Source organism: Idiotropiscis lumnitzeri, chromosome 1 (genome assembly GCF_059441095.1).
Source record: "Idiotropiscis lumnitzeri isolate Australia: NSW breed Sydney's pygmy pipehorse chromosome 1, RoL_Ilum_1.0, whole genome shotgun sequence".
Lineage (NCBI taxonomy): Eukaryota > Metazoa > Chordata > Actinopteri > Syngnathiformes > Syngnathidae > Idiotropiscis > Idiotropiscis lumnitzeri.
The window spans coordinates 6,400,446-6,425,984 of NC_142391.1; the positions used below are offsets into that span (position 1 = coordinate 6,400,446).

Here is a 25,539-nt window from a genome sequence, read left to right on the forward strand (position 1 = left end):
GACTCATTCCATCAAGATAATAAAAAGCTGGCCCTGATAAAGTAAAGTGAATAGCATTAAATATAAATTGAAAGCAAATCTTAAAATAAGAACATGTAATTCATATTAATGTAATGTAACACAAACATGAATAGGGCATTTAAAAACTCAAATAATCTTTTCCCATTGGAATGAATGTAATGCTGTTAACTCATTTACTGCCATTGACGGCTAAAGACGTCAAAAATCCCTTTTTTCTTTGGCAGCACACGTGTTTTGGTAACCTCACTTCTTTGCAGAAAAAAAAAATACATGTAGTATATAGAGAAAATATATGCTTTAATTTTAAATGAGAATGAACAAACGCATTACAACAAAATATGTCTTGGAGTTCGCCTCCTAGTGGGGACACATCAGAATTACAGGGAAATAAAACATGAACAATGTTTACTTATTTAATTTTTTCAAGTTTGGCGGGCCTGATTAAAACGTTTAACGGGCCGCATGTGGCCCCCGGGCCATAGTTTGTCCATGTCTGCCTTAAAAGCTGAACCTTCTGGTGTGCCCACCCTGACCACATGGGGGCAGTTTAAGACAGACAGGCGTTATGAAAAATCCCACTTCAGTTCTAGTCAGGACAAGCCTCACGGCAATCAAACTGCCTGCTGCATTCAAACCTTCCTGGGTGCAGCAGCCAATCATATTGTAGAAGTGTGTCATGCCTAGAACTCTGGGATTTGTAACGCCGCAACTCCTCTTTCAGCTCACCAATACAGCACTAATCATGATTTTATGCATAGGATCGGATTCTTGCTTATGTAAGAATCTTTGGTGGTCTGAGAAAAATACACGTAATGAACACATGGACATAAAATATATTTTTTACGTCAGCCAAATAAAACAAAAATACAGTAAAACCACTCACCTGTTGGCGCACGACGTAGCAAACGCTCAACTAACATGCCGTCACTTCCTGCGTCCTTATCTTAACATCCCCAGCGGAGGCTGCTCCGTTCTGCAATGATTGTTTTCCATCCAAAATTTAAACCCAAAGAAAAAGCAAACAACAATAAATGAAGTGCACAAAATTTACACACCAAAAAATGTCTTTTGAATGGAGTTTGAGTTTGTTTAATCTGGTATATTCTTTTCTTTCCATCAACTCACCATGTTTACCTGAGGGTAGTCAATTTAAGAGGTCCAGCATCAGCAATTAAGTCATAACAGATAACAATCACACAGAACAACAACAAAGACATGAAAATACATTTAAGCGGCATTACCGTGTTTCATGTCGATTCAATCACAGTGACTGGAAAGCACAGAGGCTCCAAATTTCATCTTCCCAACAGACAATCAGCATATTTCCTCATATAGTGGCCGAAATCTTGAATTGACGCCATGTCCCAACTCGAGATAAAACACCTCCCTCAAATCAACCCTTCAGGGGAAAAAATGGTGCAAACTGTAATCATCTTACTTGGGCCCATTTGAACAGTTTGCTGACCAAAACAGCAGCACTTGTATCCGCAATAATGAACCAAGTTACAATATTCATTGGAATTTTCTCTCAAGTCGGTAAAGGCTTCTTTAGATTCTATAGAAAATATATGCATACACTGCTGAGATTAAAAAAAAAAAGTGTAACTCAACAAACACCCACGGCCACTATTTGAGGACAAATGAGTCTTGCTTGATTGTGCTGAAAAGATTGTTTGTCGCCATGTTGGCGGTCTGCTAATTTGCCCAAGTTTTGCTACAAAAGCTGCTGTCTCGAGGCAAAAAAACAAAAAGGACACATTTCCAATACAGTGGAACCTCTGTTTTGGTGAATGTCCGACTCGAACCGAAATGTACGAAAACCAAAGCAACTGTTTCCATATGAAATCTTGTCAAGCCAATCAATCCGTTCCTGACACCCATAAATATGAACCAAAAAAAACACATTTGATGCTGAATACCTGAAGTTTCCCGTACAAAAAACAGCGTGAAATAGACTGAAGTCATGTGGTTAACTGAACATCAGTTTTACCACTAAGACTTTTGATAGCTTAAGACACCAAGGAGGAGAGGAGGAGTCATTTTACTACAAGTTCTTTCTTGAATTCTATTGCGTTTCTTGCCGCCTTTGTAGTTGAGTAACAAGAAATGAATGTCTGCTCTGCAACTAGAACTATTTTGCGCTCGACTGTGACTGCAGTGTGGTGAAACTGCATGCTTTTATTTTGAAGGTCTGACTTTAGTCAGGATGCATTACTCCGGTGTTGCGCGAGGGCTGCGAGAAGTGTTACTGTCTTGATTTAATAAGTTTGCATTATGGAATATGCCTTGCTGTTGAAACCTGTTTACACAACTTCCAAAAAACGGATGAGCATGGATGCATGAGCAGGAAATGAATGGCAGAGTCACATATTTTTTTTGGTGGTGCAAAAGCCAAGCGGATTGTGGCAAAATTTCGATGAATTTAAAAAAAAAAAAAAAAAATCGTAAAATGATGGCCCCGAGCCAGTATAACGCTGTGTGGGCGGGGCCACTGACAGTGCGAGGTCTGCCGGAGCCAGTACATATTTCAAAGATAAGTAACGATGAAATCAGTACATTCATGTAGCGGTCCGAGCTGGTTTATAAAAAAAAAAATAAAAAAACCAATGCATTCCCCTGTTGCTCAGGTTCTTTCAGGTAATGCTCAGTCCATCTATGTTGCTCCACTCCAGCGAGCTACAAGCTGAAGCCGGCTAGCTAGTGCTGCTTAACAGTGCGGAGCTGCTCCTCTGAGCCGCTAATCATCTCTATGGCAGCAAATAAGCAACACTTCTAACAAGCGCAGCCATTACGAAAGAGCAGTCGAGGAGTAATTAAGAGGAAAAGACAGAGGAGCCATGCTAACCGCTAAGATATGTGAAAGAGTCGGCAAACATCTTTTATCTTTCCGAAGTCTGGCTGTGACTACATTACGCACTGTGGAAAAAAAAAAAAAATTGGCGAGTAAATAAGTGCCCAGAGAGAAAATTAGACACGGCTAAAACACACAGGACAAAAAGTCAGAATACTGGAAATGAATTAGCATGTTTAGCTATCTGAGAGCGTCTTATAAGGCTAACGTATATTAATATATAATATGATCGGTATTTCAATCAGTTTCAATGTTCTTAAAAGTGCACAATTGACTTTTTTTAAAACAATTTATCTTGTTAAATGACCATACAACCAATTTAGAAATGCTAAATTCCATTGTAAAAGGTTTGCACCCGAGTTTATATCGCAACATATTTTATTAGCATAAAGGGTTTCGATTTAGGTGATATACCCGAGGCCATATCGTCCAGCCCTATATTTTTGCTTTTCACCCCAAATATTACCAGTTTTATCCACCTAAATCCGTGTTTTTACTGCACTGTGCACATTTTTTTTTTGCACTAGTCCGATTACCAGTCCTTGATGATAGCCCTGATTAGGGACGCATCCCTTATAGTTATTATGCAAATAGTTTCACTGCCGAGGCTGCCAACGCAACCCACTTTAAGTTAAATTATCCTGGGTAAATCCAAGCGAGAAACGGCATTCTGATTTCATTGGAGCACCATGATTCGTTTGAGTGTCATAAATGAATTTTTGTGTATGCATGTATGATTCCTGAAATTTATCACAGTCGTGATTCTGACAGGATCACCACAACTTGACTCATGACAGTCCTACTCAAAAAGGCTTAATTTCGATCCCTGACGAAAAAGAAAAACTAGGGCAAATGAAAACTAAGGTTCCACTGTATTTTGAATTCCCAGAACGTGCTACAAAAAAAGTGTGTTGAGAGTGCCACCCTGCCCTTCCTTGGCACAACAAGCGGCGGCTTTCTTTTCAGCTGCCATTTGCTAATTGACTTGAGCCTGCGCATCAGTGGCACACAGAGAAGCGGGCCTTAAAGGACTTTTTGGGGGATTACTTCTTCAGGGCGGGGGGGGCGGTTTTCCACTCCAAGTCTGGTGGTCCTCTTGTGCCACCACTGTGGCGGGAGGGTCATGTTGTCCCAACATCTCGACCCCCCCCCCTTTCAAAAAAGTTCCCAATAAGGACATTTGCTTCAAGCCTGAAGCACAAAAAAAATAAATAAAATAAAATAAAAATAAATAAATAAAAATCAGCTTCTAATCTCAAGTAACTACCACGGCCAACCCTCGTCAGAGAGTATTTATTTTCTGGCTCACCTTTGGCTTTTGTACTTGTACAAACAAGCAGATTTTCTCCCCTCCGTGGGAAAAATCCATTCCTATGTTTTGTGTAAAAGCGAAACGCTACCCAAGTAGGAAGTATTTGAAGATACGTTTACATAGATGAGTCCTTGTAGAGAATGTGAAGGTTGTATGGCTTGGCTCCATCGTGTAGGACACAAGGAGAAACACACAGGACAAAGAAAAAAAAAAAACGTACGGCGATTATGTGGAGATCGTAAAACAGATTGTAGCCTGGCACATACGCTTGACAGGAAACCAACGAGTGATTGTGAGCTCAGTGACAAATCGGGTGGACCCTAACGAATCGCAGACCTCCGGCAAGGTCAGTAAGAGTGGATAAAATTTGTTGACAGGCGATTTCCTGCTCCGGGGAGAGCGACAGAAAACGTTGCATGAAGACAAATTGCCAGTTTGAAACTCTGGGGGTGGCCCTTTTCCACAGCGCAGAACCTCGTTGGCTCGGTTCTGTTTTTCGAGGACAAGGCACCACATTGACGCTTCTCTTTTAACAAAAGCAGGTTGTATCAAGTATTATTTCTAATTGGTGGTTAGCCTGGGATGAAAACTGAGGAGAGTTGATATCGTGTGGGTGCCATTGTTGGCATTGGAGCGTACACTGCTAGAAATGCCCAAAAATAAACATGCTAACATCCACTTGGCTGCACCCACTGTTTTATCGCTGCCCTCAATCCTCTTTTGGATTAAACTGCAGTAATTACAAGCGACCATCGTTCTCCTCCACTCTTGTAATTTGTTCTTTTGTCCAACAGATGTGTTAAATACGTGTTTTTTTTTTTGGTTTTGTTTTTTCAAGTTTCCCGCAGTACTATTTTTAATTAAAAAAACGAGCAAAAACAAATCAGTTTTTTCGACGCTCTCAGTCTCCTCTCGGAAAAATTTGAAGTAAAAAGTGATCGTCCCAGATTGTTGTAATGTTTCTTGTCCAACAGATGCGTTAAATACGGTAAAATTTGTTACGTTTGGGGGTCGTAGTTGCCTGCTGTATTATTTTTGAATTGCAAAACCAACCTAAACCGAGCAAATACCGTGCAATATAAACGCAAGTCTGCACCAATAATTTGGTGGTAGTTGATTGGTCGTTTATGCGTTATCCCATGAAAATAGACAGACACGATTCATGTTTGGCGGAGGTAATAAAAGGAGACAAAATGAGGGGTGCTGACAACACGTCCCTCTTGAGCCTCCTGCTGAGGTCAAGCAAGCTGCCTGCAGGTGATTCCCTTTCTAAAGGAGGACCCCACAAAAAACGCATCCTTAGTGTCCCAAGTCAGCATTGTCCTCATTGCATTTTTCCATCCAGCATCTTGTCGTCCCCGTTGGCGGCCACGGAGGTCCAATAGCGATGGCAGGCCAACTCGAGCAACTCCAGCCCGCCTGCCATCCTCTGCTGGGCCACGTACACGCCCACCACGACTACCAGGTACAACCTGACGGGCGCCCACAGCCACAGGCCGGCAAAGCACAGCGCGATAAAGCCGGTCCAGTAGAGCAGCGAGGCCGCCTTGATCAGAGCAACGCGCAGCTCCGACTTGCAAGGCGGCACCCGCGCAGCGCCCTCCCGGTCGAAGGCCCGCGGCTGGCCCGCATAGAAGTCCTGAAGACGCGACTCCTTCTCGGCCCAGCGCTCGCGACACCACGACTCCAGTTCATCGGACGGGCCGGGCAGCGTGGCGACGGGATAGCGCTGCACGTGGAAGTGGATCTCGCGGGGGAAGAGGCCCAGCATAAGGTGACGCTCAGTCTGGGGGATGTTCTTGGGGTAAGCCACGGTGATGTCGTGCACTGCATCTAGGTTGTCTCCTAGCAACACAGGCAACATTTTTAGGGTTTATATTGATACCGTGCCATTAGAATACACATGGCCAAAAATTGTTGGTGACCCTCTCACGTTTATCTCCTGAGAAGAACTCTCTCCTTTGACTTCCTCTGGTCCACTTTTAGTGTGATAGACACTAAACAGAACACTGACTACTTATCGTCCTTTAAATAGATTGACTGTCTGGTTCCAAGTTTGAAGATACCTGTGATGCTAATTACAGCATTGGTTCTCAACTCGTGGGTCAGGACCCAGAAATGGGTCGCGGAAACCTTTGGGAGAGGAGCAGATGCGTGCCAATTTCGCCCGTAAATGGACCGGCTGTTTGGGAATCTCCTGATGGCTATCGCGCCAAAATAGATGCCAGTAGTTTTAGTGTTGGTCTCTTGTAAAAACTAAAATGGTCCCTGGATCGGAAAAAAAAAGCCTCTACACCTTTTATTCAAAGGGTGAGGATCAACATTCTACCTGCCAGAACCTGCCTGTCTGTCTCCCACTGGGCTGTTGTGCAGTAAAAAAAAATAAGAGTTGACACACACACACGCACAGACACAGAGGCTGATCAAAACAACTTTTACCGTCGGTGGTTCTGACCCACAGAAAAGGGGGATTGAATTAAGCGATGAGATCACACGCACCATTTGCAACACCTGCTCGGATGGTTAGTGTCTGGCCAGAAGTAGTATTTGAGAAGTTTGGGGTACTGCCAGGATGATTGGCTCACCGGCAAACAATGGAAACTGTCGGCTCGTTCGGAGAATTGGAATAATGCTATGGGCCGTAGAGCCGCAGCGTATGACCCAAATGAATCGTTTGAAACTTTGATGGCAAAACACGTTTACAATGAAGAAGTGATCTGTCAGGGATACCCACTTTTAACTGGGGCTCATTTGGGCAAAATCCCAAGTAGATCTCATTCCAAGTACAAGCTCTGATTGACCTCATAGAGGCTGATTTCCGGTTAAATTTCGGTCACGGGTCCCAAGTTTGTGCTGTTTGGTGACGTCGGGGGTGAATGTTTACCAACTGGAATTTGCCACAAAATGTCTACTTCAAAACCAAGATGGCTGACTTCATGTTCAATTTCAAGCACGGGTCCCTGAGACTTTACAATGTGTCATTATTGACATGACCACCCAATTTTGGGTTGATCTGTGGAACTGATGTTTGTTTTTTTTTTCTAACTTTTGAGCCTTGGATTTGTTACCAAAATTTCAGCTTCAAACCAAAATGGCTGACTTCCTCTTGAATTCCGGGCATGAGACTTTTGTGTGTCACTGGTGTAGGGAGCTAATTTTTTTTCCAACTGTCAAAACCTTGAATAAGCCACTAATTGGCTGATTCAAAACCAAAAGGAATTTCTTCTTGTAAATTTCAGGCATAGGTCTTTGGAGGAGGTTTGCTTTTCAAATTTTCCAGGTGGTACTACGGAGTAGGTTTGCTGGTTTTTTTCGTGCCATACAAAATAAACTTAAACTGCACCACAAATTCACAATTAATTGTCAAGCAGCCACATTTAATGCCATTCTGCTATTTTTCACAAAGGCAGGCTGCTTTTCTTTTATAAATCCCAAACGGATCATTTTTGGCCCCGGGGGGTGCGGTTTTGGATCACGAACCTTTTCGCAATCGCTCCACAATGAAAGTGAAGCCGGTGGTGCGCGGATGCAACACGTGTTGGTATTTGGGCAGGTTGTGCTGCGCGGCAAACTCGTCGCTGCGCACTCTCGTGTTCTCTGTGGGGAAAACAAAGAAAAGTTGACAGAGAACGGCACGCTATGGGCATAAAAAAACCCAAGGATCACTTAAGCTACTGTATACAATACAATCGCACTATCCTATTTCGGTGAACAAAACACTCGTAATAACAACTGGTGCCGGGGACAAGCGGGGGTTGATTATGTTCCAGCTGGCGCAAACACACATTTGTGTAAAGGAGAGTCCAAGCTGGAGAGAAAGGAAATAAACATAAAGACAGATGATTCTTTATTAACCAAACATTTCCCGAGGAACTAACTATAAGTTGACTCATTAGTCATGTTATGTAACAAGAGCAGCTCCTTTGGGAAGGACAAAAGAGAGAGACGGTTCATCTGTGCTCACAGCTCGTGGTTCTCTTACAATGCATTGAAGATGGAAGTGGGCAAAAGCGCTATTGTACAATAAAGCAGTGGTCCCCAACATTTTTTCTGCAGCGGACTGATTCATAGTATAGTAGTACATAACTTTTGTGGACCGGCAAAGGTGTGTGTGTGTGTTGACAGCTGGCCGCATATTCTGCAGAGCAAGCGTTGTACGTGGTCAGTTTTTTTACTCATTTCGCGAGCTTGTGGGTTTAACATTGGCCTAATACGACTGAGGCTATTAGCATCTTGACACGCATCAAGAGTCCATCATAGATGAGTGTAACGGAGAGAAGCCGGTCCCTTTTCAAAATAAAATATTTTTCAGCCTTGGATAATAAATAAACCTGAAAAGCTGAAAAGTGGTGGGGATGAATGGCTTGAAAAGACTGAGTAATTTAAGAGAATCTTTGAACAAATCAGTTTTTCCTAGTGACATGATTTGAAATGTGAATATTCCATTGCGGCTCCCAAAGAACTCTCACAATTTTTTTTTCTGACATTTTTGAATTGACATTTACTACTTTAATGTAAAACGGGGGTGGGCAAACCTTTTGACTAGCAGGTCCCAAATGGGTTCTAAAATTTGACAAAGGGCCCGCCGGACCAGGAGCAGATGGATGGAGTGTTTTGGAAACCTCACCTCATCGGAGAAAAAAAAATACATTTAATTTTAAATGAAAGTGATCAAAAGCCTTACAACAATATAAATGTCTTTGAAAAAACACAGTATTTAGAAAATAAAACATGAACAAGGTTTGTTCATTTAATTCTTTTTAAGTTCGGCGGGCCGGATTAAAACGCATGTGGCCCCCGGACCGTAGTTTGCCCACGCCTGATGTAAAAGACACACTTATAAAATGTAGCATAAAGGATGTAAAAAAATAAACAGGTTTGATAAAGCTTAAGTATGCCAAAAAGTCAAACGCACAAAACCACACACACCCAAACGCACACACATTTGCATGCTAACAGGTGTCTCTAATGCAGAGCTCAGACTACACGGCTTTTTTTGTCGTTCACGACAGTCGCTTTGTCAGATCATCAGACATGGTGTCATGAATTCGTTCGGCATTGTGGACTGAGCGAGTGGCCATATAACAAGTCTGACACCGATCAGACCACACCCGACCGTCGCATGCTCATCAAGAGCACAGCCCGACAGCACAGGTTGTCCAGAAGGCGGGACAAAAAGAAAAGAGGCCGGGCACCAGGGAAAACATTTTGTTCGATATGAGACGCCAGGACACACGTGCGGGTTGGTGGCGCTCGCTCCCGCCGTGTGCCGATGCTGGAAACCCGTGTGCCTGATTTTTCAGACAGAAAATAGAGCTAGACTGTGTGACAGGAATTTTGCTCCGTCAGACTATTGGTCAATGTTGGAATAAATTGTGGGGCCACGAAGGACATCTCACACGATACAAAACAACAAATCAGCCACGCCAGAATTTCTGTGTCGCAGTCGTGAGGCGTCTGTCTTTAAATAAGTGAAACTACATGAGGTACAGCGCTTCACGGCGACATATAATCGGCCAAGACAGTGACTGTCGAAGACATGTCTGCCAGGTCCAAATCGGGCTACAATCGTGTAGTCAGAGCTTGGCATAAGAGGCGCAACATCGGGAGCTCTGACCTCAGCTCGTGTTGTCTGTTTTCCATGCATGTTGCAGTTAAAAAAATGGGGGTTATATATTTATTGTATAACATGTCTAATATATATTTTGATTATTTATTTGAATTCATGAAGAACTGATTGAATATACTAAAAGTGCTGTTATACAATCAAGCCCACACTCAAAACACAGAATAAACTAAATGTACGAACAAAACTGGTAATAAACAGCATCCAATTCAACTATCCTGAAACTGATTGGCGCATAATAGCTCTTGTGTTATAGTACGAAAGCAGCCAAACAAGAGGAAACGCACTGGTGTGTCTTGAAAAGTTAAAACCCGTCTGGTCAATTGGTGATGTCACATAACTGGACCGCCTAAGATGACATAATGAAACGCAAAGAGAAATTTAGCCTCTCCCCCCTCCCATAAGAGCAACTGAGTTGGGGGGCTTTGCTCGGCCTAAGGGTGAGCTTAGAGGTGGCGGTGTCATTTGACATCAGAGCATTCTGGGAGCGTGATGACAAGCATTTGGTTATGCGTTAGCACGGTTGAACCGCGTTTGCATAGCTGGGTCGGCGCAAAGGTCCGATTCAGGTGAACTGTGAGCGACAATAGGGGTGAGCTACCCGCCCCATGTGCAAAGCCATGTCTCATATAAAAATAATGCGTTGATGGAAATCTGACAGTATTTTATTGCTAAAAAACTATTTTGAACTAAGGGGATGTGCTTCATTTAGTCAGGCCATTGTGCATTGCCGCCATCTTGTGGCATTTATGAGCAATTACAAATCTTTGTGTAGGCCTCAATTACTTTCGGATTTTCACTGTTTGTGGCATGAATGGCTCACTTAAATGTATGATGAGAAACGATTTACGATATATAGTTTTTTAAATAAACAATCAGAAAAGTAGCTAAATAAAGTTAGAAAATCCACCGCTCACCGGTGAGATCCGTGCCCTCCGGGAAGAGCAGCAGCTGCAGCGGTTCTCTTATGTCACAAAAGTAGTCCAGCATGTTGCCCAAGTGCTCCTTATCCTTCTCCCAACGCCGATGGATGAAGACAAAACAGGCCACCTGCATGGCCCAGCCTGGAAATCAGCGGTTTTATCAGAATCCATTCAAAAAGCGCCCGTTATGAAAGGGTCGACCTACCGAAGCCGGGCACGGCCTTGAGCGCGGCCTTGAGACATATCTTCTCCAGGCGCAGGTAGCTGTAGCGCAGAAGGCAACACCAAAGGAACATCCAGTCCAGACGCGTGCGGTGGTTCATGATGATGACGCTGCGCTCCCCGGGGACGAAGGCGTCGCCCGTGATCACCACCTTTACGCCGAACACCAGCTCCAAGAGGGACTGTTTTGAGGGGGGGGGGGGGGGGAGCAAAAATATATTGTACCGAGGCTCGGCTCCTGTCTCGGTTTCTCAATTCTGAGAAAATATTAGTCATTCTATGTAGAGGATAAAGAATATATAAATAAGTACTCTTTATATTGTCTTGCTACATTTGTTGCTTTAAGTTTTATCTCTTGCTCGAGCACCGCAGCATTGATGCTAATTAGCTTTAGCATTAAGCCAGCAGAATATGGTTGTTTTAAGTACACCTGGTTTAATTCTCTTTGTTTTATGTTTGGTTTGACAGTAAAAGCCCAAGAAAAAAAATCTGGAAAAACTCAAGTCGAGTCACTCGTATCTCAAGGGACCATTCGAAAAATCGGAGCTAATTTTGGGTGCAATGTTTTTTTTTTTTTATATGCTAGCGTTCAACAGGACATCGCAGCAAGTAGCATGAACTGCAGATGTGTGCAAATATCAGGCCCAATATCTTTTAGAATTAGAATTAGAAATTAGAATTAGAAATCCCTTTATTGTCATTGTATTCAAGTGTGCAACGAGATTAGAGAGCTCCCCTCTCCAGTGCAATACAACAATAATACAGACAAATATATAAATTAGATAAATAAATAAGAGAGTGCAATGGAATTTAGTACTGAATAGTGTATGTAAAAACACATCACAATGCTGTTCTGCAAGGTAAGGGTGTTCTCGTTTGTGTGTGAGAGTTCAGAATGGAGATGGCTCTCGGAAAGAAACTGTTTCTTTTCTTGGCTTCTTGAGTTCAATGTGACATAGCAGCAATCAGCATAAATAAAAGACGTCAATTATTGTGATGATTACACAATTTGTCCATAAGTTTGAGGTCCAACTTCAGGTCTGATATCCTTTACTTGCTTTTGCCAAAGTTCTACGGGTCGTAGCCATAAGCAGCATATAACGCAGTGCTATTCCAGTAAATAAAGGAGTCAATTCCTGTGATGATTCCACTATTTGTCCGCAGGTTTGGGCAAATTTGTCTTATTTCTTCTGACTGACTTCAAGAGGGTTGTTTAATATTATCCGTGAAAATATTCCACTATTTCTTGGCAGATTTGTGCAAATGTAGGGTCTGTTATTTGCTTCTTGAGTACAATGAGACAAAACAAAGCAATACGCTGTCAGTAATAAAGAAGTTCCACTTCTTGATCAAATTTGGGGTTAGTTTGCATTCTATTTGCTTCTTGTTTAGACGACAATTTTTCAGTTTATCTAAAATCATCACGCGCCAGCCGCAAGTAGGGCAAGTTAGAGCCGAGCAGACATACGCACCACAGGCAGGGTGAGCCAGGTAGCGACGATGCGATCGGTAATCCAGCGGTACCAGGCAGGGGACAGCAGCATGAGGGGGAGGACCGGACCCAGCATGAAGATGCTCCCGAAGAAACTGGCCAAGAACAGGGTCAGTACAAAGTACAAGCCCCGCACCGACACAGCCATCTGTGGCGGGAAAAAAGAAGAAGAAAAAAAGACACCTCTATTAGCTTCAACACCTCAAGTCAAACATCAACAAAAGATTCTCATGCTTTGCGAAACACGTGATTGATTATGGACACTCAACGCTGTTCGGTTGCTCTTCCGACATATTTTCCCACAAACAGTGGAAAATCCAAAGCGGACATTCCTCGAGTGGAATGTAAATAGGGGGACCGTTCTGACTGGGGCGAAGTAATTGTGGATATGTCAGTGCAGAGGCTTTAATTAAAAAAAAAAAAAAAAACTGAGCCGATGAAAGGTAAATTTGTGCAGGTTTGACATTGTGAAACTTCACATCTTTCAACAATGGAAATGAATCAAACATGGAATATGGAACAGTACCACTTGGTAGAGACAGGGCTTATCTTTTCACGTCAACTAAATTGACATTTGAGGTCAATCAGACATCAAATAGTACCATGGAGAAGATTTTCAAAAAGTGGGTCTGCACCGATCCGATATGTCATTACTTTGGATACACCAAAAGCAGAAAATGAGAAAACCAAAACCCAAAACCGAAATTTAGCTTAGCGCAGTTTAGCTAGAGTGTTTACTTGAAAGCAGGGGTGTGCAAACTTTTTGATTGGCGGGCCACAATGCGTTCCAAAATTTGACAGAGGAGCCGGACCAGGAGCAGATGGATGGAGTGTTTTGGGAACCTCACCTCATTGGGGGGAAAAAAAAATACATTTAATTTTAAATGAAAGCGAACAAAAGCATTACAACAAAATACATGTCTTTGAAAAAATACCGTATTTAGAAAATAAAACATTAACAAGGTTTATTCATTTTATTTTTTTCAAGTTTGGTGGGCCAGATTAAAATGTTTAACGGGCCGCATGTGGCCCCCGGGCCGTAGTTTGCCCACACCTGCTTTAAAGAGCTTTGAATGCATCATCATAACCTGTTTTGGTCGCGTTGTTTCAGTGACGATCAAACCTGAAAATGCACTTCTGGGCCATTTTTGGACGAAACTTTTCAGGGACCGACTTTGGTACATCCCAAGTCATTACCTTTCAAAATTTTTGACAAACTTGGAAACTAGGGCTGCACGATTTATTGTTTTTTGATCGAAAGTGCGATTCCAAACAGGCGATCAATTGATCGTCAAAGCTGCTTCTTCTTTTTGTTTTTTTGCAGCTCCTGACTGACCCAGAATCTGTTCTATCAACAATGTCCCACATGAACACGGTCTCCTTCCTCTCCCGCCAAGCTCACCAAACAGAAAATCGCAATCTTTTCCAGATATCGCTCAGCCCTACTAGAAACTTACAAAGACACTGTACCAATCTGTGCTGTTTGGATAAAACAGCCGTTATCTTTTCCACCGTTAATAACATGACTAATTGACTCATGGGCTCAATCAAACATCACATTCTGTACTTTCGGCTCTCTTGTGAGACATTTGCTTAAGGAGCTCAAGCACAAGATGAGGTCCCAAGTTCGAATGAAAATATATAATATCTGATGATTATTTTGTCTTTAATGCTAACAGAATGCAGATTCTTCCCAGATAGACTATTGAATGGATGCTATGAATATCAAGTACGCGGGTCTGTGGAACCTTTGAACCACAAAGGCGCAGAAGGTCTGCTAGATTTAAAAATGGTTTCTTATGTGTTGGGATCGTCCTACATGCGACTCCATGGTCTGGTTTCAACTAGTACGTGTGTCGAAGTGTGCCAAAGTCAGGGAAAGGGTGTGGATTGTCCAGCTAGAAAAGGTCTCAGCGATATAAAAGACAAGCTCAAGACACCTATATGATAACGTGGCAAAGAGGCTGAAATGTAATATTGAATGTTGTGCTTAACTCATTTACTGCCATTGACGGCTAAACACGTCAAAGATCCATTTTCTTACTCGGCTGCTAGTGAATGAGTTAATTTCAATTAGAGACATCGTAGAACCAGGCCAAGAAGTGATAACTCACAAGAGCCACAATAACGCAACATCTGAATCAACCTCCCTTCAATCTCCCCCTTATAAATCACAATCCTCAACAGTAATTGTCATGCAAAGTCACAACACTGGCCCGACTCCCCCTGCATGTACTTTACAAACTCAACGCAGTCTTTTCACAGCTGCTTCATAGCAGTAGTCGTCACATTGCACAAACGCCACATGGCCATCGAATCCCAAAGGGATAGGGCGAGAGAAGGGTTAGCCTGTGATCCTTGTGAAATCAAAACCGAGTAACAGGACCTGCAATTGTTACGCAACGGATGAGAGGCAACTCATCTCTAAGTGCCCATGACAATCCCTTGGCATCTCACTGGCATGCCAGAGGTCATTTTAAACTTGTGGAACATGTGCTGCACTCCACATTGTCGGATGTGACGCTCAGTGATGTATATTCAGAGACTTTCCAAGGTGGTCCAGAACCATAACAAGGAAGGTCCAATTGGAAGAGGTAAAAAGTCACATACCACCAAACAAGGTAATGCTGTTTTAAACTGTCCATTTCTAGTGTTATCAAATTGTCGAATGCTGAGGTCGTACAATTCAGACTTTTTTTTTTTTTTTTTTTTTTTTTTTTTTTAAATATGACTAGAAATGGGCGGCACAGTGGACGACTGGTTAGCACGATGGCCTCACAGGGCAGAAGTCGTGGCTTCGATTCCGGCTCCGGCCTTCCTGTGTGGAGTTTGCATCTTATCCCCGTGCCTGCGTGGGTTTTCTCCGGGTATTCCGGTTTCCTCCCACATTCCAAAAACATGCATGGCAGGTTGATTGGAAACTCTAAATTGTCCCTACGTGTGAGTGTGAGCGCGAATGGTTGTTCGTCTGTGTGCCCTGCGATTGGCTGGCAACCCGTTCAGGGTGTCCCCCGCCAACTGCCCGAAGACAGCTGGGATAGGCTCCAGCACCCTCACCACCCTTGTGAGGAGAAGCAGTACAGATAATGGATGGCTAGATGGATGACTAGAGATGAGATAAATAACCTGAACTCCACAAATGCTGTGACACTTCAGATCAGTTCGGATCCAAATGTAGGAGTGACTTTACCCACATTAAGTTGGTTTCACCCCCAAAAAATATTTCTGTAACCCATGTCCAAAAAGAAAAGGAAAGTCAAGTATTTTGTTTTGAATAGGCTGTTAAACTGGCCATTGGTCTTAAAAGACAGATAATGAGAGCTTTATAAGATCAAGCCCTTGAAGTTGTTTACTTGTTGCTGCTGCCGTTATGTCTATTATCCCCCTTGGAACACGGGCCACCAACAAGATTCCTACAACCAGGTAAGTTCCGCGCCAATCTATTAACTTCCATCCAGAGAACTAGCCAAAGCTATGAGTAGCAGCCTCTTGGTCCCATCACCTGGTATTTCACGGACGGCCCCAATTCCTTCTGCCTTGTAGGTTCCAGCTGCGTGCTATCCTTGTCAGTTTCTGGGTTGGATTTCCCCGAGCGACAGCGCCTCTGTATCCTTTCCTGTTTGACAGGCTGATGACTTTGAGCTTCTCGCTGCTGGTCACATCCGGATCATGTATTCCTCATCAACAAGTTATATAAATGTCTGGATTTTTCTAGTGGTGGTTATAGTGGTTCTCCAAGTTTCGGCCCCAAACAGGTACCGGTTTAACAGTTGAGTTGGAAATCTGAATCTATGATCTGAGAGATATGGTTGAGGAACGTTAAATATTTCTTAACTGGTTGAGGGCTGCCCTTGCTTTTCCAGTTCTTAGTTCTTAGAACCCAAGCCTGAAAAGACAAAGGGAGTCAGCCATTCTGATTTTATCATCATTCTGGCCAGTACAGATGGCCTGTTTTGCAAAATCAGTCTCTGAAATAAGTTTCATTTATCAGCATGAAAATGAGTAGACCCACAAAAAAAAAGTCTCAAGAACAATTCCTCAATTCCACAAAAGACAGGAATTCCTTTGGATTCAAGAATCCACTTTGGAAGCCGCCAATTTTTGCAGGCGTGCGAGAGCCCTGCTCTCAGCTTTACTTATTTTCAGTTTCACCGAACAGTGGTTAGCTTTTTTTAAACACTTCTAGAACGAGATAAAACTTAAAACATTGCCTGATTGACCTCAGAAGTTAATTTGGGGTAAACCACAGCCCCACACCAAGATATAAATGCATAACTTGCAAATGTGCCACTTATTAAATGTTTCAAATAACCTTGGCCAGTCGTAAACGTAGCAGCGCTGCCAGTCAATTATTGCCGAGCGTAGGTGAAAAGGGCCTGCAGAGTGTTGAATTGATAAGGCCTCGCTGACGCGCTGAGTCCAGAGCCAGCGCTACAGGGACTTATTTCATCCAGCAGGTGCGCATTTCAGCTCGCACCTTTCCACCTCAATTATCGCCGTGGGCACACACACACACACAAGCATTTGGTCTGGAGTACATGCACAAACACACCTCAAAAGCAGCATGGCGCAGCAAGACTCCATGTGGCAAGCGAAAACGTTGAACGTTTATTCAGGGGAAAAAATAAACTGCATGGAGGCAGTACTGATATTAATAATGGAAAATGTGAGGCATGAACAAAACTGGTCAACAAAATGTAACTTTTTTTTAAAATTTAAATCAAAGATGCAATTATTTTTTTAGCTCAATAATAATATAACAATCATATAAAATGTATTAAGGTAATATACTTTCTAATGTTTATGAATTAAATTCAGCAACAGGTGGAATTTCTTTCAGAAACGTCTATAAAATTAAACACATGCTGAATTTATTAATAATTTTGTGCATACTTTTAAAATAAAAAAAGTTTAGGGACACAAAAAGGCATCTCTTAAATTAAAAATGTACTGTTCACCGGCATAATTAGCTTACACCCCCACATACATTTCTAACATTAGAGTTGGAATTTGAGATTTGCTAGTGAGTCAAATTTTGACTTGCAACACAAAGCAGAAACAATAAGTAAAAAAAAAATAAAAAAAATCTTAAATTAGGTCACATGCAAGACAAGGTTTCTGGACTTGCATTTGCTGGACTTAGAAACCAAATCAAAAACCTTGATTTCTGGGCACTTACAAATTTCTTCCAAAGGTCCATGGATAAGCGAAATGACTATAACATAAAAAGGTGGTGGGAGGTTTAAAAAATAAATAAATAAAATAAAATCTCACTTGCTTGAGCAAGCACTCAATCAGTCTTAAACCATAAATTACAGCACGGAGCCAAACAGCTCTTTGACTGTGCACCTTACAAAGCAGCTAAATGACCGCTGGCGGGTCTCCAATCAGAAGTACATTTGTTTTCTCTCAAAGGCTGCACCTAAAAGGCTAAACATGTCAGTGCTGACGTGCGTTGCATGTGTCATTCTGGAGACGCCCTGCAGTGGTGCGTCATTAATCGGCTTCAAATAGCTGGAGGACACAACATGTGGATCCAAATGCTTCTCAGCTACTTTTCTTATAGTTAACCTTTAAGGCCTTGTTTGATTGTACTACCCCTTCAGCTTGATTGTGACTGTTTTTGGCAACATACAAGACAGGTCTGTAATTAAAAAAAGATAAAAAAAAAAAAATGCTTTTTGCTTCTTCAAGTCACACCAGCTGCCACCACGATTGTTCATAATATGCATGACAGTAACATGCTCTGCGAAGGCCACCTTCTAAATAAAAGTTGATATTAGTGGGGGGTTCTGGGTGGGGTGACCCATTCTTTTTTTTTTTAACCATTCGAGAATAGTGTAATGGCACATCCACTACAGTAAGTGGCAGTGGCACTCCATTATTATTTTTTTTAAGATTTCAGGAACCTTGATGCACTTTAAATATTTTTGGTTACAGACTAAAAAAAACTATCCTAAAAAGTCATTGCTGTACTAAGTTGATCTATATTGCTTTTTTAAATTCCCTTTAATGTTAATAAGGATAAAATAGTATGCAGAGGCATACTTATGACAATTTTATAGATAAATTATAATATTTATAGATGCGGAGGAGAGTTGGGGGGTGAAATGCTTTCCTCCTCCTGGAGGGGGATAACAGATATACAGAAAATAATTTAGAAGCACTGCACTAAATAATAGTGGCGGATCCTCTTTGATCAATTGTCTCTACAGATCAAGTACCACAGTTCAGTTAGTACTATCCGTGAAATGGTTGTTGAAGAAAGATGAAACAAAGCAACACGATTGTAATCCATTACAGTGTAGCGCATTTAAGAACAGTTTAGTTGTATTTAACTTTCATGTGCAATGCATTTTAATATAATTATTATCTACGTTTATATATTCATTACTATGTCCAGGCTAAGTGTTAACGTTCAAACACACGGTAACAATGGCAACAGCCACCTAGTGGAATAAAAAAAGTTTGAGAACAGGTGGCTGGGGCGTGATTTCAAAATGAGCCAAAGTTCGAAAAGATGAGACGAAGATGGCTGATTCTAGTGTTGAAGGACATATAAGTGGGGTGATTACAAGAATTGTAGAAGATATTGCTCAAAACATGTATCACTTTTGACGACAACAAGACGAAAACCGACTGTCCGCGTCATCTCAATCGGATCTGCAGTTTCTAACGTGCCGACTCCACCACCAAGTGTTGCTTCAGTATCTGGCCTCACCCCAATGCTAAGCTAGCTAGACGCATTCAACTCAAAAGAAAGAGTTTGTTACACTATGTCGCTTAGCCAACATGTTCGGCGAGTAGCACAAAATATATACATCGAACTGTGAGGCGTGAGGAAACTCACCTTTTGACGTGCTTTTCAAAAAGAGAGTTGTAGCTCAGAGGAGTCCGTCCTACCGCTTCTCTGCGACATAGCAACCTGCTGAGCTAACCGAAGCTAACCGGCTTGCTGTCCCTTTGAATACTGGGCAGCCTGACTTGGGGATGAAAAACGGCGAAATGCAGTTTCCTCGGTGTGGTTCTTGGGTAGCTTTGGATTAAAGAGAATCTGAAATGAACATTGCAGCGGAGTCACTTGGTTGCTAACGCGACCTCTCAACTTGCTCTCTTCTACCTGTTATTGCAGCCGGCCTTCGACAGGTGGTGCTGTTTCGTCCTAATTCACGAGAGGATTACCGATTAAACACAAAACGTTAACCCCCCAAAATATTATGTTATATCATATCATATCATAGCATATTATATTATATTATATTATATTATATTATATTATATTATATTATATTATATTATATTATATTATATTATATTATATTATATTATATTATATTATATTATATTATATTATATTTTTCTTCATTAATTTATTTAGGTTTTATTTAATCAGAAATGTCCCTTTAGGATTGTAAAGTAAACCATTGTCTGCACAAGTATTTAAGAGTATGATAAAGATTAAAAACCTCTTTTTCAAAGGAGTATCAGGCCAGGACTCTTGGACTAGAGGCTGCAAAAAGTTACAGTTCCAACACAATTTAAAACGACATAAATGAAATAAAACTGTTGCAGTCTCAAGTGCTCTCAGTCTAGTTTCAAAGTTATTCAGTAAGATATGTTTCCAGTCTTTCTATCTTATATATGTAAATGTATGAACTACAGATGTATTCTCCTCTTGGATGTGTCTCTATACGACTATTTCATTCCCTTGTTACTTTGACTTTATTCTAAACACTACAGCATTATACTTCACAGCCTTCAATTTGTCACAGAACTGTTTTGATGTTGCAGTCCGTCTCCTGTAGTGTAAAATGTTTATGCCTAGAAATATAGGAGAATCTCAGTTCCCTTCAATTTTTGCCGTTGGTTCATGATACGTTCACTAGGCAGTGTTTTTTACAGTACTTTTGTGACACGGAAACACGAGCCGTTACGTTGCAGTGGAAAAGGGACATGAACGCACTTTTACATTATTGACTAGTCGTCTCACTAGTACGTATATAAAGTGGCCCCCAGGCTGAAAAGCCATACGTGCTGATTTAAATAGGCATCTTATGTGCTCGCCACTCTAATCCGCCTTACCTTGAGACTATGGAGGGGTGCACGGAGGGACACGGGCTAGATAAATGCACTGATATAGCACATGGCAAAACTACAAAGAGATGCTTTAAAAGGGAACAGTGGTAACTCAGGTGCAAGGCCCGGGGGATGTGAAGAGGAAGCACGGCGGTAAGACGAGAAGATTTAAAGAGGTCGTGAAAAGGAAGAATGTTAAATATAACAAATGTTTTTGTCCTTCTCTCAATGTAAAAAAAAAAAAAAAACAAGTTCAAAGTGCTATCAATAGACTCAAAGGAGACGAGAGGCGATGCCCAAAAAAAGCCACTTTTGTCTTTCCCACATTGACTTACATAACAGGCACGTCCAGTCCAACTTGAACTCGTGCGGCTTTTCTGCTTTTAATCAGGAAATTTGATTAAATGGAGAGGGGAGGAAAATGACATAAAGGTTTATTTTTTGTGGCACAAAACTATATGATCAAATGTCTTATGGCTAAATAATCCCAGAGGATATCCAGTCATGTAAAGTTAGTACAACATCTGTTCCATAGCTGCACAGACCATGTTTGAAGTCACATTTTCACATTCCTCACTGTCAAACAAGTGTAAAAAGATAACCAGTGTATAATACAACAAAATAAAACTAAAACAAAGCAAAAGTACTCACCGGTAATGGGGAGGGACAAGAAGTGATGTTGTCAAAGCAATACTGACATCTCTGAACATTTTCACGCTAGTCACATAGACATTAGGCTACATGCTACGGCTAGGTTTAATTAGTGTAAGCAAATAAGCAACATTTTATTGTCCACAACTGTCATACAAGTATAAAGAGTTGTTAATCCCTGTTTAATGAAGCTAAACAAAACTAAGAGTAAAACCACTCACCCATTAAAGAGGCGTGTTATTATTAGCTGTGATACTTTCAGTTACATGCTACAAATCTTAGCATCCGCTGGGTGTAATGAATTTATACATGGGAAAATTTCCATTTTTTAATTCTCAAGTGTTATACGAGTGTAAATAAAAGTTTTGTGCTGTGTAAAGAAGCTTATCTGTCTCTAGGCACTTTCAAGGCAGGCATAATGATGCGTTCGGATACACGCTATCATCTGCTGAAAAAAATAAAATAGAATGTGGATGTAAAAAGTGTCATTCTTGAGTTACTCGTAAGTATAAAACAAAAATAAGGACATTTATTCTGACATTTTGCTATTTAAAACCATTTTATCATCTTCTGTGTCTTGTAAGTTTTGTTTGACTTTAGAAGCACATTTCACCAGAAAATGCTGATCCAACACTGCATAATTGTTCTGTTTTTGGCTTATTTCACTGCACTGTATGGGACATTTCTAATAATTAATGATTATAAAATACAGAAACATGCACTTCTTGTGTAAAATATAGTTGCTCTGAAACAAACAAAAAAATGCAGCTAACAATAAAAGTCATTACTAAATATAACTTAAAATAACAAATAGCTCCTTGAGCGACCCTATAATGTCTTTCTTTGTTTACCCGCTTTAAACCCATCGGTTTTATCACAAGCATATTTTAAATAGCACTAATTTACTATATTAATATTATATATCTAATATTACTGAAGTTGCGCCTCTCAACATACACAACCCGGATACTAAAACCAGTTAGGCAATCTTGGGAAAGAGTACAAAAAGTGAGCCGGATGACTTAGCAGGAATGACCTCATCAAGCTAATTGTTCTGACCATGGGTAGAACTTGGGTAAATTTAGTTCTATTTTTGATCATTTTATTGTTCTCAAAACAACACAAACAAGTTACTCATATTTGTAGTAATTTGTTCTTGATAGACAGCATAGCAGCTAACACAGTTAGCATGTACCGTTGAGCTAAAACTCATTGTAATCAGAGCAATACAAAAATTATTATTAGAATTCACATAAAATTTAAATGTATTTAATTGTTTTGAAAGTGCTGAGCAATATTTTTTATTTTTTTATTATTTCTTTTTAGGTGTCTAAAGATGGTCGCCACCAAACACAACAAAATAAATCACAGAACAAATAAAACATCTCATGGAACGTGTATTGCTGATGAGTGTACTTGACCAGATGAATCAAATTATACAATAAAGTATTTTTTTCTACATATAAATGGTTCATTTTCCAAAAATATTCTCAAATGACTTGTATAGTGATAAGGTTCGCAAAGATCGCACCGGTCTATCAGATAGAGTGCGTGCCACAGGGACCAAGGTCATGGAAAAGTCTTGAGTTTGACTAAGTGCTCTCGCTCTCGCTCTCTCTCTCTTTTCAGCCTGTCTGTCAGCCTGTCTGACTCCCTCACAACACGCACACACACACACGCACGCGCACGCACACTCACGCGCACACACACACACACACATGCTGACATCATGAGTAACAGTAGACGCTGTTGCGGCCGGTAGAAGAAACAAATGACACACAATCTGCTTTAAAAGGTTATGTTGGAGTCTTGAAGTATACATCAATGTCGTTATCATCATCATCAGCAGATCCATTCTGAAGATTTGAACAACTTCAGAGTTGACAAGAATCACACGGCATGAAAATGTTTAAGGTTTTACCCAGTTTAGAGTATATTTAAAACATTAGAGGTTTGATCCAATCAGAATTCTGCTAGCTCGTGTTACCAGGCAGATTTCCTAATGCCAGTGGCACACACTATTCATCCGAGCCCTTCAAATACAATCGTGCGGGCGTCTATTCTGTGTGTGTGAGGGGGGTTTACAGTTGATAGACAGTTGCGACAGCCAATCAGATCACGAGTTGATGACAGTAAGGCCTTGTCGCTGGCCTTACGTTGAAGGTGATGAACGCAGCTTGTGGTTGGATAATCACTCATGAGGGGGCAGCGCTATGTGGAATCAACACACCAGAAATCCATAACTGGCGACCGTTCCAAAACAAAGTAAAATATATTTTTGCTCTTTTTGAACCACAATGGCTGAAGAAGGGATTTAAGTGTGGATTTAATTGCTGGTACACTTGCGAGGTAATTTTCAAGACGGACCTTTCAAGAGAAGCTAGGTCGTTCAACACTCACTCAGTACTGTGTAAGTGTGTTTCTGTATATTATTTGTCCACCCGTGGTGTCATAAATGATGGTGTTATGTGGGGGGGTTCATTCAAGTCAGACTAAGTACGACTTCACTGAAGGCCCTCGTGTGAAAATGCACTGCCAGCCACTGCATTTTGCATGCCACGATTTCTGGTCCATTGACTGAAATCATATCTAAACAGTACAATGACACAAAACACTTCATTTTTTTTCACAATTCTAAATGCGGATTTTTACTTAGGTTTGTTCCTGCTTGTATTATGAATATGTGGAACAAGTTTCTGGATATGTGTGCATTTTCGTAAGGCAGCCATGGCTGTAGATGGTGCAAAACAAAAATGATAAGATAAGTGTCCTCCTTCCCCTTCATGACTTATTACAAGGAAACTCATGGACTAATGTTGTGCGGGGACCGGTATGAAGGAGCAGCTGTGTGTGTGTGTGTGTTCAATGAAGACATTTTAATGAGGACACACAGTCGCCAGTATTGTCGACTGGTCGTCAGGTCAGACTCGGCTGACACGCCGGGATCAGCGTTAACATTGTTTCCATTGGAAAGAATTCCGAGAATGAGCGAGAAGCTTTATCAGTGAAACACTTACAGAAGAATGCTACACGTTAGCTTCAGGGTTACCCTGTCAAAAAGAGCTGCAATTAAAGTCAGGTTTCAGTACATGTTATTAGCTTCTAATGCTAACTCGCTGGTTCGCCAGGTAGCGGCACATTAATTAGTGGCTGTGTTTATGTTGTCACTTATGGTCAAAAGGTAGCTTTTTGTTGTCTTGCTAGCTTGTGACGCAAGTGGAAGAAATGATTACAGTTAGCTAGTATAATACTGAAGCTACCCAGAGCTATGTCAAAGCAACAGGACAAGCTTGTGACAATTAAAAACAAAAACACACCTTTGAGACGAAACATAAAAATTAAAAGTCAATAACAGGTAGGCACTAAATGTTAGCCAAGAAGCACAACACACTGGAGGGAGTGAGAAAACGGCCACTGAAGCAAAATGTCGACTGTGGTGTGTGTATATAGTCCTACACGACACAAACAAGAGGCTCCACAATTTATCCTCTTCTTTTCAAAGTCTTTTAAATTATGATGGAACAATAATACCCCCTCACAAGCAAAAATTGCATCATACCACAGAACCAGGAAGTTGCCTGCTGGGCCCAAGCCCAATACCCACACTTGGACCCTTGAGCGTTCTCGTCAAGGCTGCGAGTGGGTCGGGCGTCGATGTTCTCCAAAGTGTTCTGTCATCCCGCCCCTTTTGTGCACTTGTTCCACACTTCTGCTGAGCCCTCTGCCGAAGCATATTACCCACAATTCGTTGCGTATCTGATCAAAACAACAACCCATGCCGCCATGTTTGACGATGAAGCGTGGATATTGGGACGGGGCCTTCGACAATGGTGCCCTTGGGGCCTTACCACATCGCTTCTTGGTACAACAGGAACAGGAACAATCAATGCACATTCAAATCTGCTTCTGTTTTCCCTGGAAGGAAAACGGCTTATAACGGTAATAAGAATTTGGCAGGTTGCGCTGGTGACACCAACAAGATCAGCTTGCTGTTTTTTTTTTTTTTTTTGCTGTGTTAGTAGCTGGTGACTCGAGGAAGACTTCATCTCAAAACTATGCTGTTTTTTTTTTTTTAATCAGGGAGGGAGGAAAACAAGAACATTTTGGAAGATTTTATTTTGAGCCAGTTAGCTCATCCATGAATTTATAATTTAGCTAGCTTCCACACGGTCTACATTTGGTTTATTTTGACTGAAATGTTTTAAACCTGCCTAGCTAACTAGCCATTACGTTATTGATCACCATCAGTGACAAGCTAACTGCGGTTAACCATTTGGAGGCTAGCTACATGGGTAGCCGCTAGCTAGCGCAAGAAGCTAATAGCCGGCATTCACAATATACTGTGCACGTGACAGTCGCTTCCAG

General features: G+C 41.3%; 1 protein-coding gene across 2 annotated transcripts; it reads right to left on the reverse strand.

The window, feature by feature from the left end:
* Positions 1-1,094: 1,094 nt before the first annotated feature.
* On the reverse strand, positions 1,095-19,594 carry lclat1 (lysocardiolipin acyltransferase 1). Of its 2 annotated transcripts, none has more exons than XM_088313671.1 (6): positions 19,298-19,594; positions 12,428-12,595; positions 10,939-11,137; positions 10,728-10,874; positions 7,665-7,781; positions 1,095-6,029 (listed from the first exon to the last, which is right to left on the reverse strand). In XM_088313671.1, the coding sequence occupies exons 2-6, from the start codon at positions 12,593-12,595 to the stop codon at positions 5,509-5,511; spliced, it is 1,152 nt and encodes a 383-aa protein (XP_088169797.1). In that variant the 5' UTR covers positions 19,298-19,594; the 3' UTR covers positions 1,095-5,508. The 2 variants fall into 2 exon arrangements, with proteins under 2 accessions (XP_088169797.1, XP_088169806.1); XM_088313680.1 differs by lacking the exon at positions 19,298-19,594 and adding an exon at positions 15,950-16,117.
* Between the last annotated feature and the right edge of the window lie 5,945 nt (positions 19,595-25,539).

What these genes read in the sequence shown, in the direction of transcription:
- lclat1 (XM_088313671.1), bottom strand. Translation starts at nt 12,595, where the DNA reads ATGGCTGTGTCGGTGCGGGGCTTGTACTTTGTACTGACCCTGTTCTTG. An exon ending in CCTGGCTCACCCTGCCTGTG is followed by an intron (nt 11,138 to 12,427) that starts GTGCGTATGTCT and finishes CCCTCAAAACAG; the next exon opens with TCCCTCTTGGAGCTGGTGTT. An exon ending in CAAGGCCGTGCCCGGCTTCG is followed by an intron (nt 10,875 to 10,938) that starts GTAGGTCGACCC and finishes GCTGATTTCCAG; the next exon opens with GCTGGGCCATGCAGGTGGCC.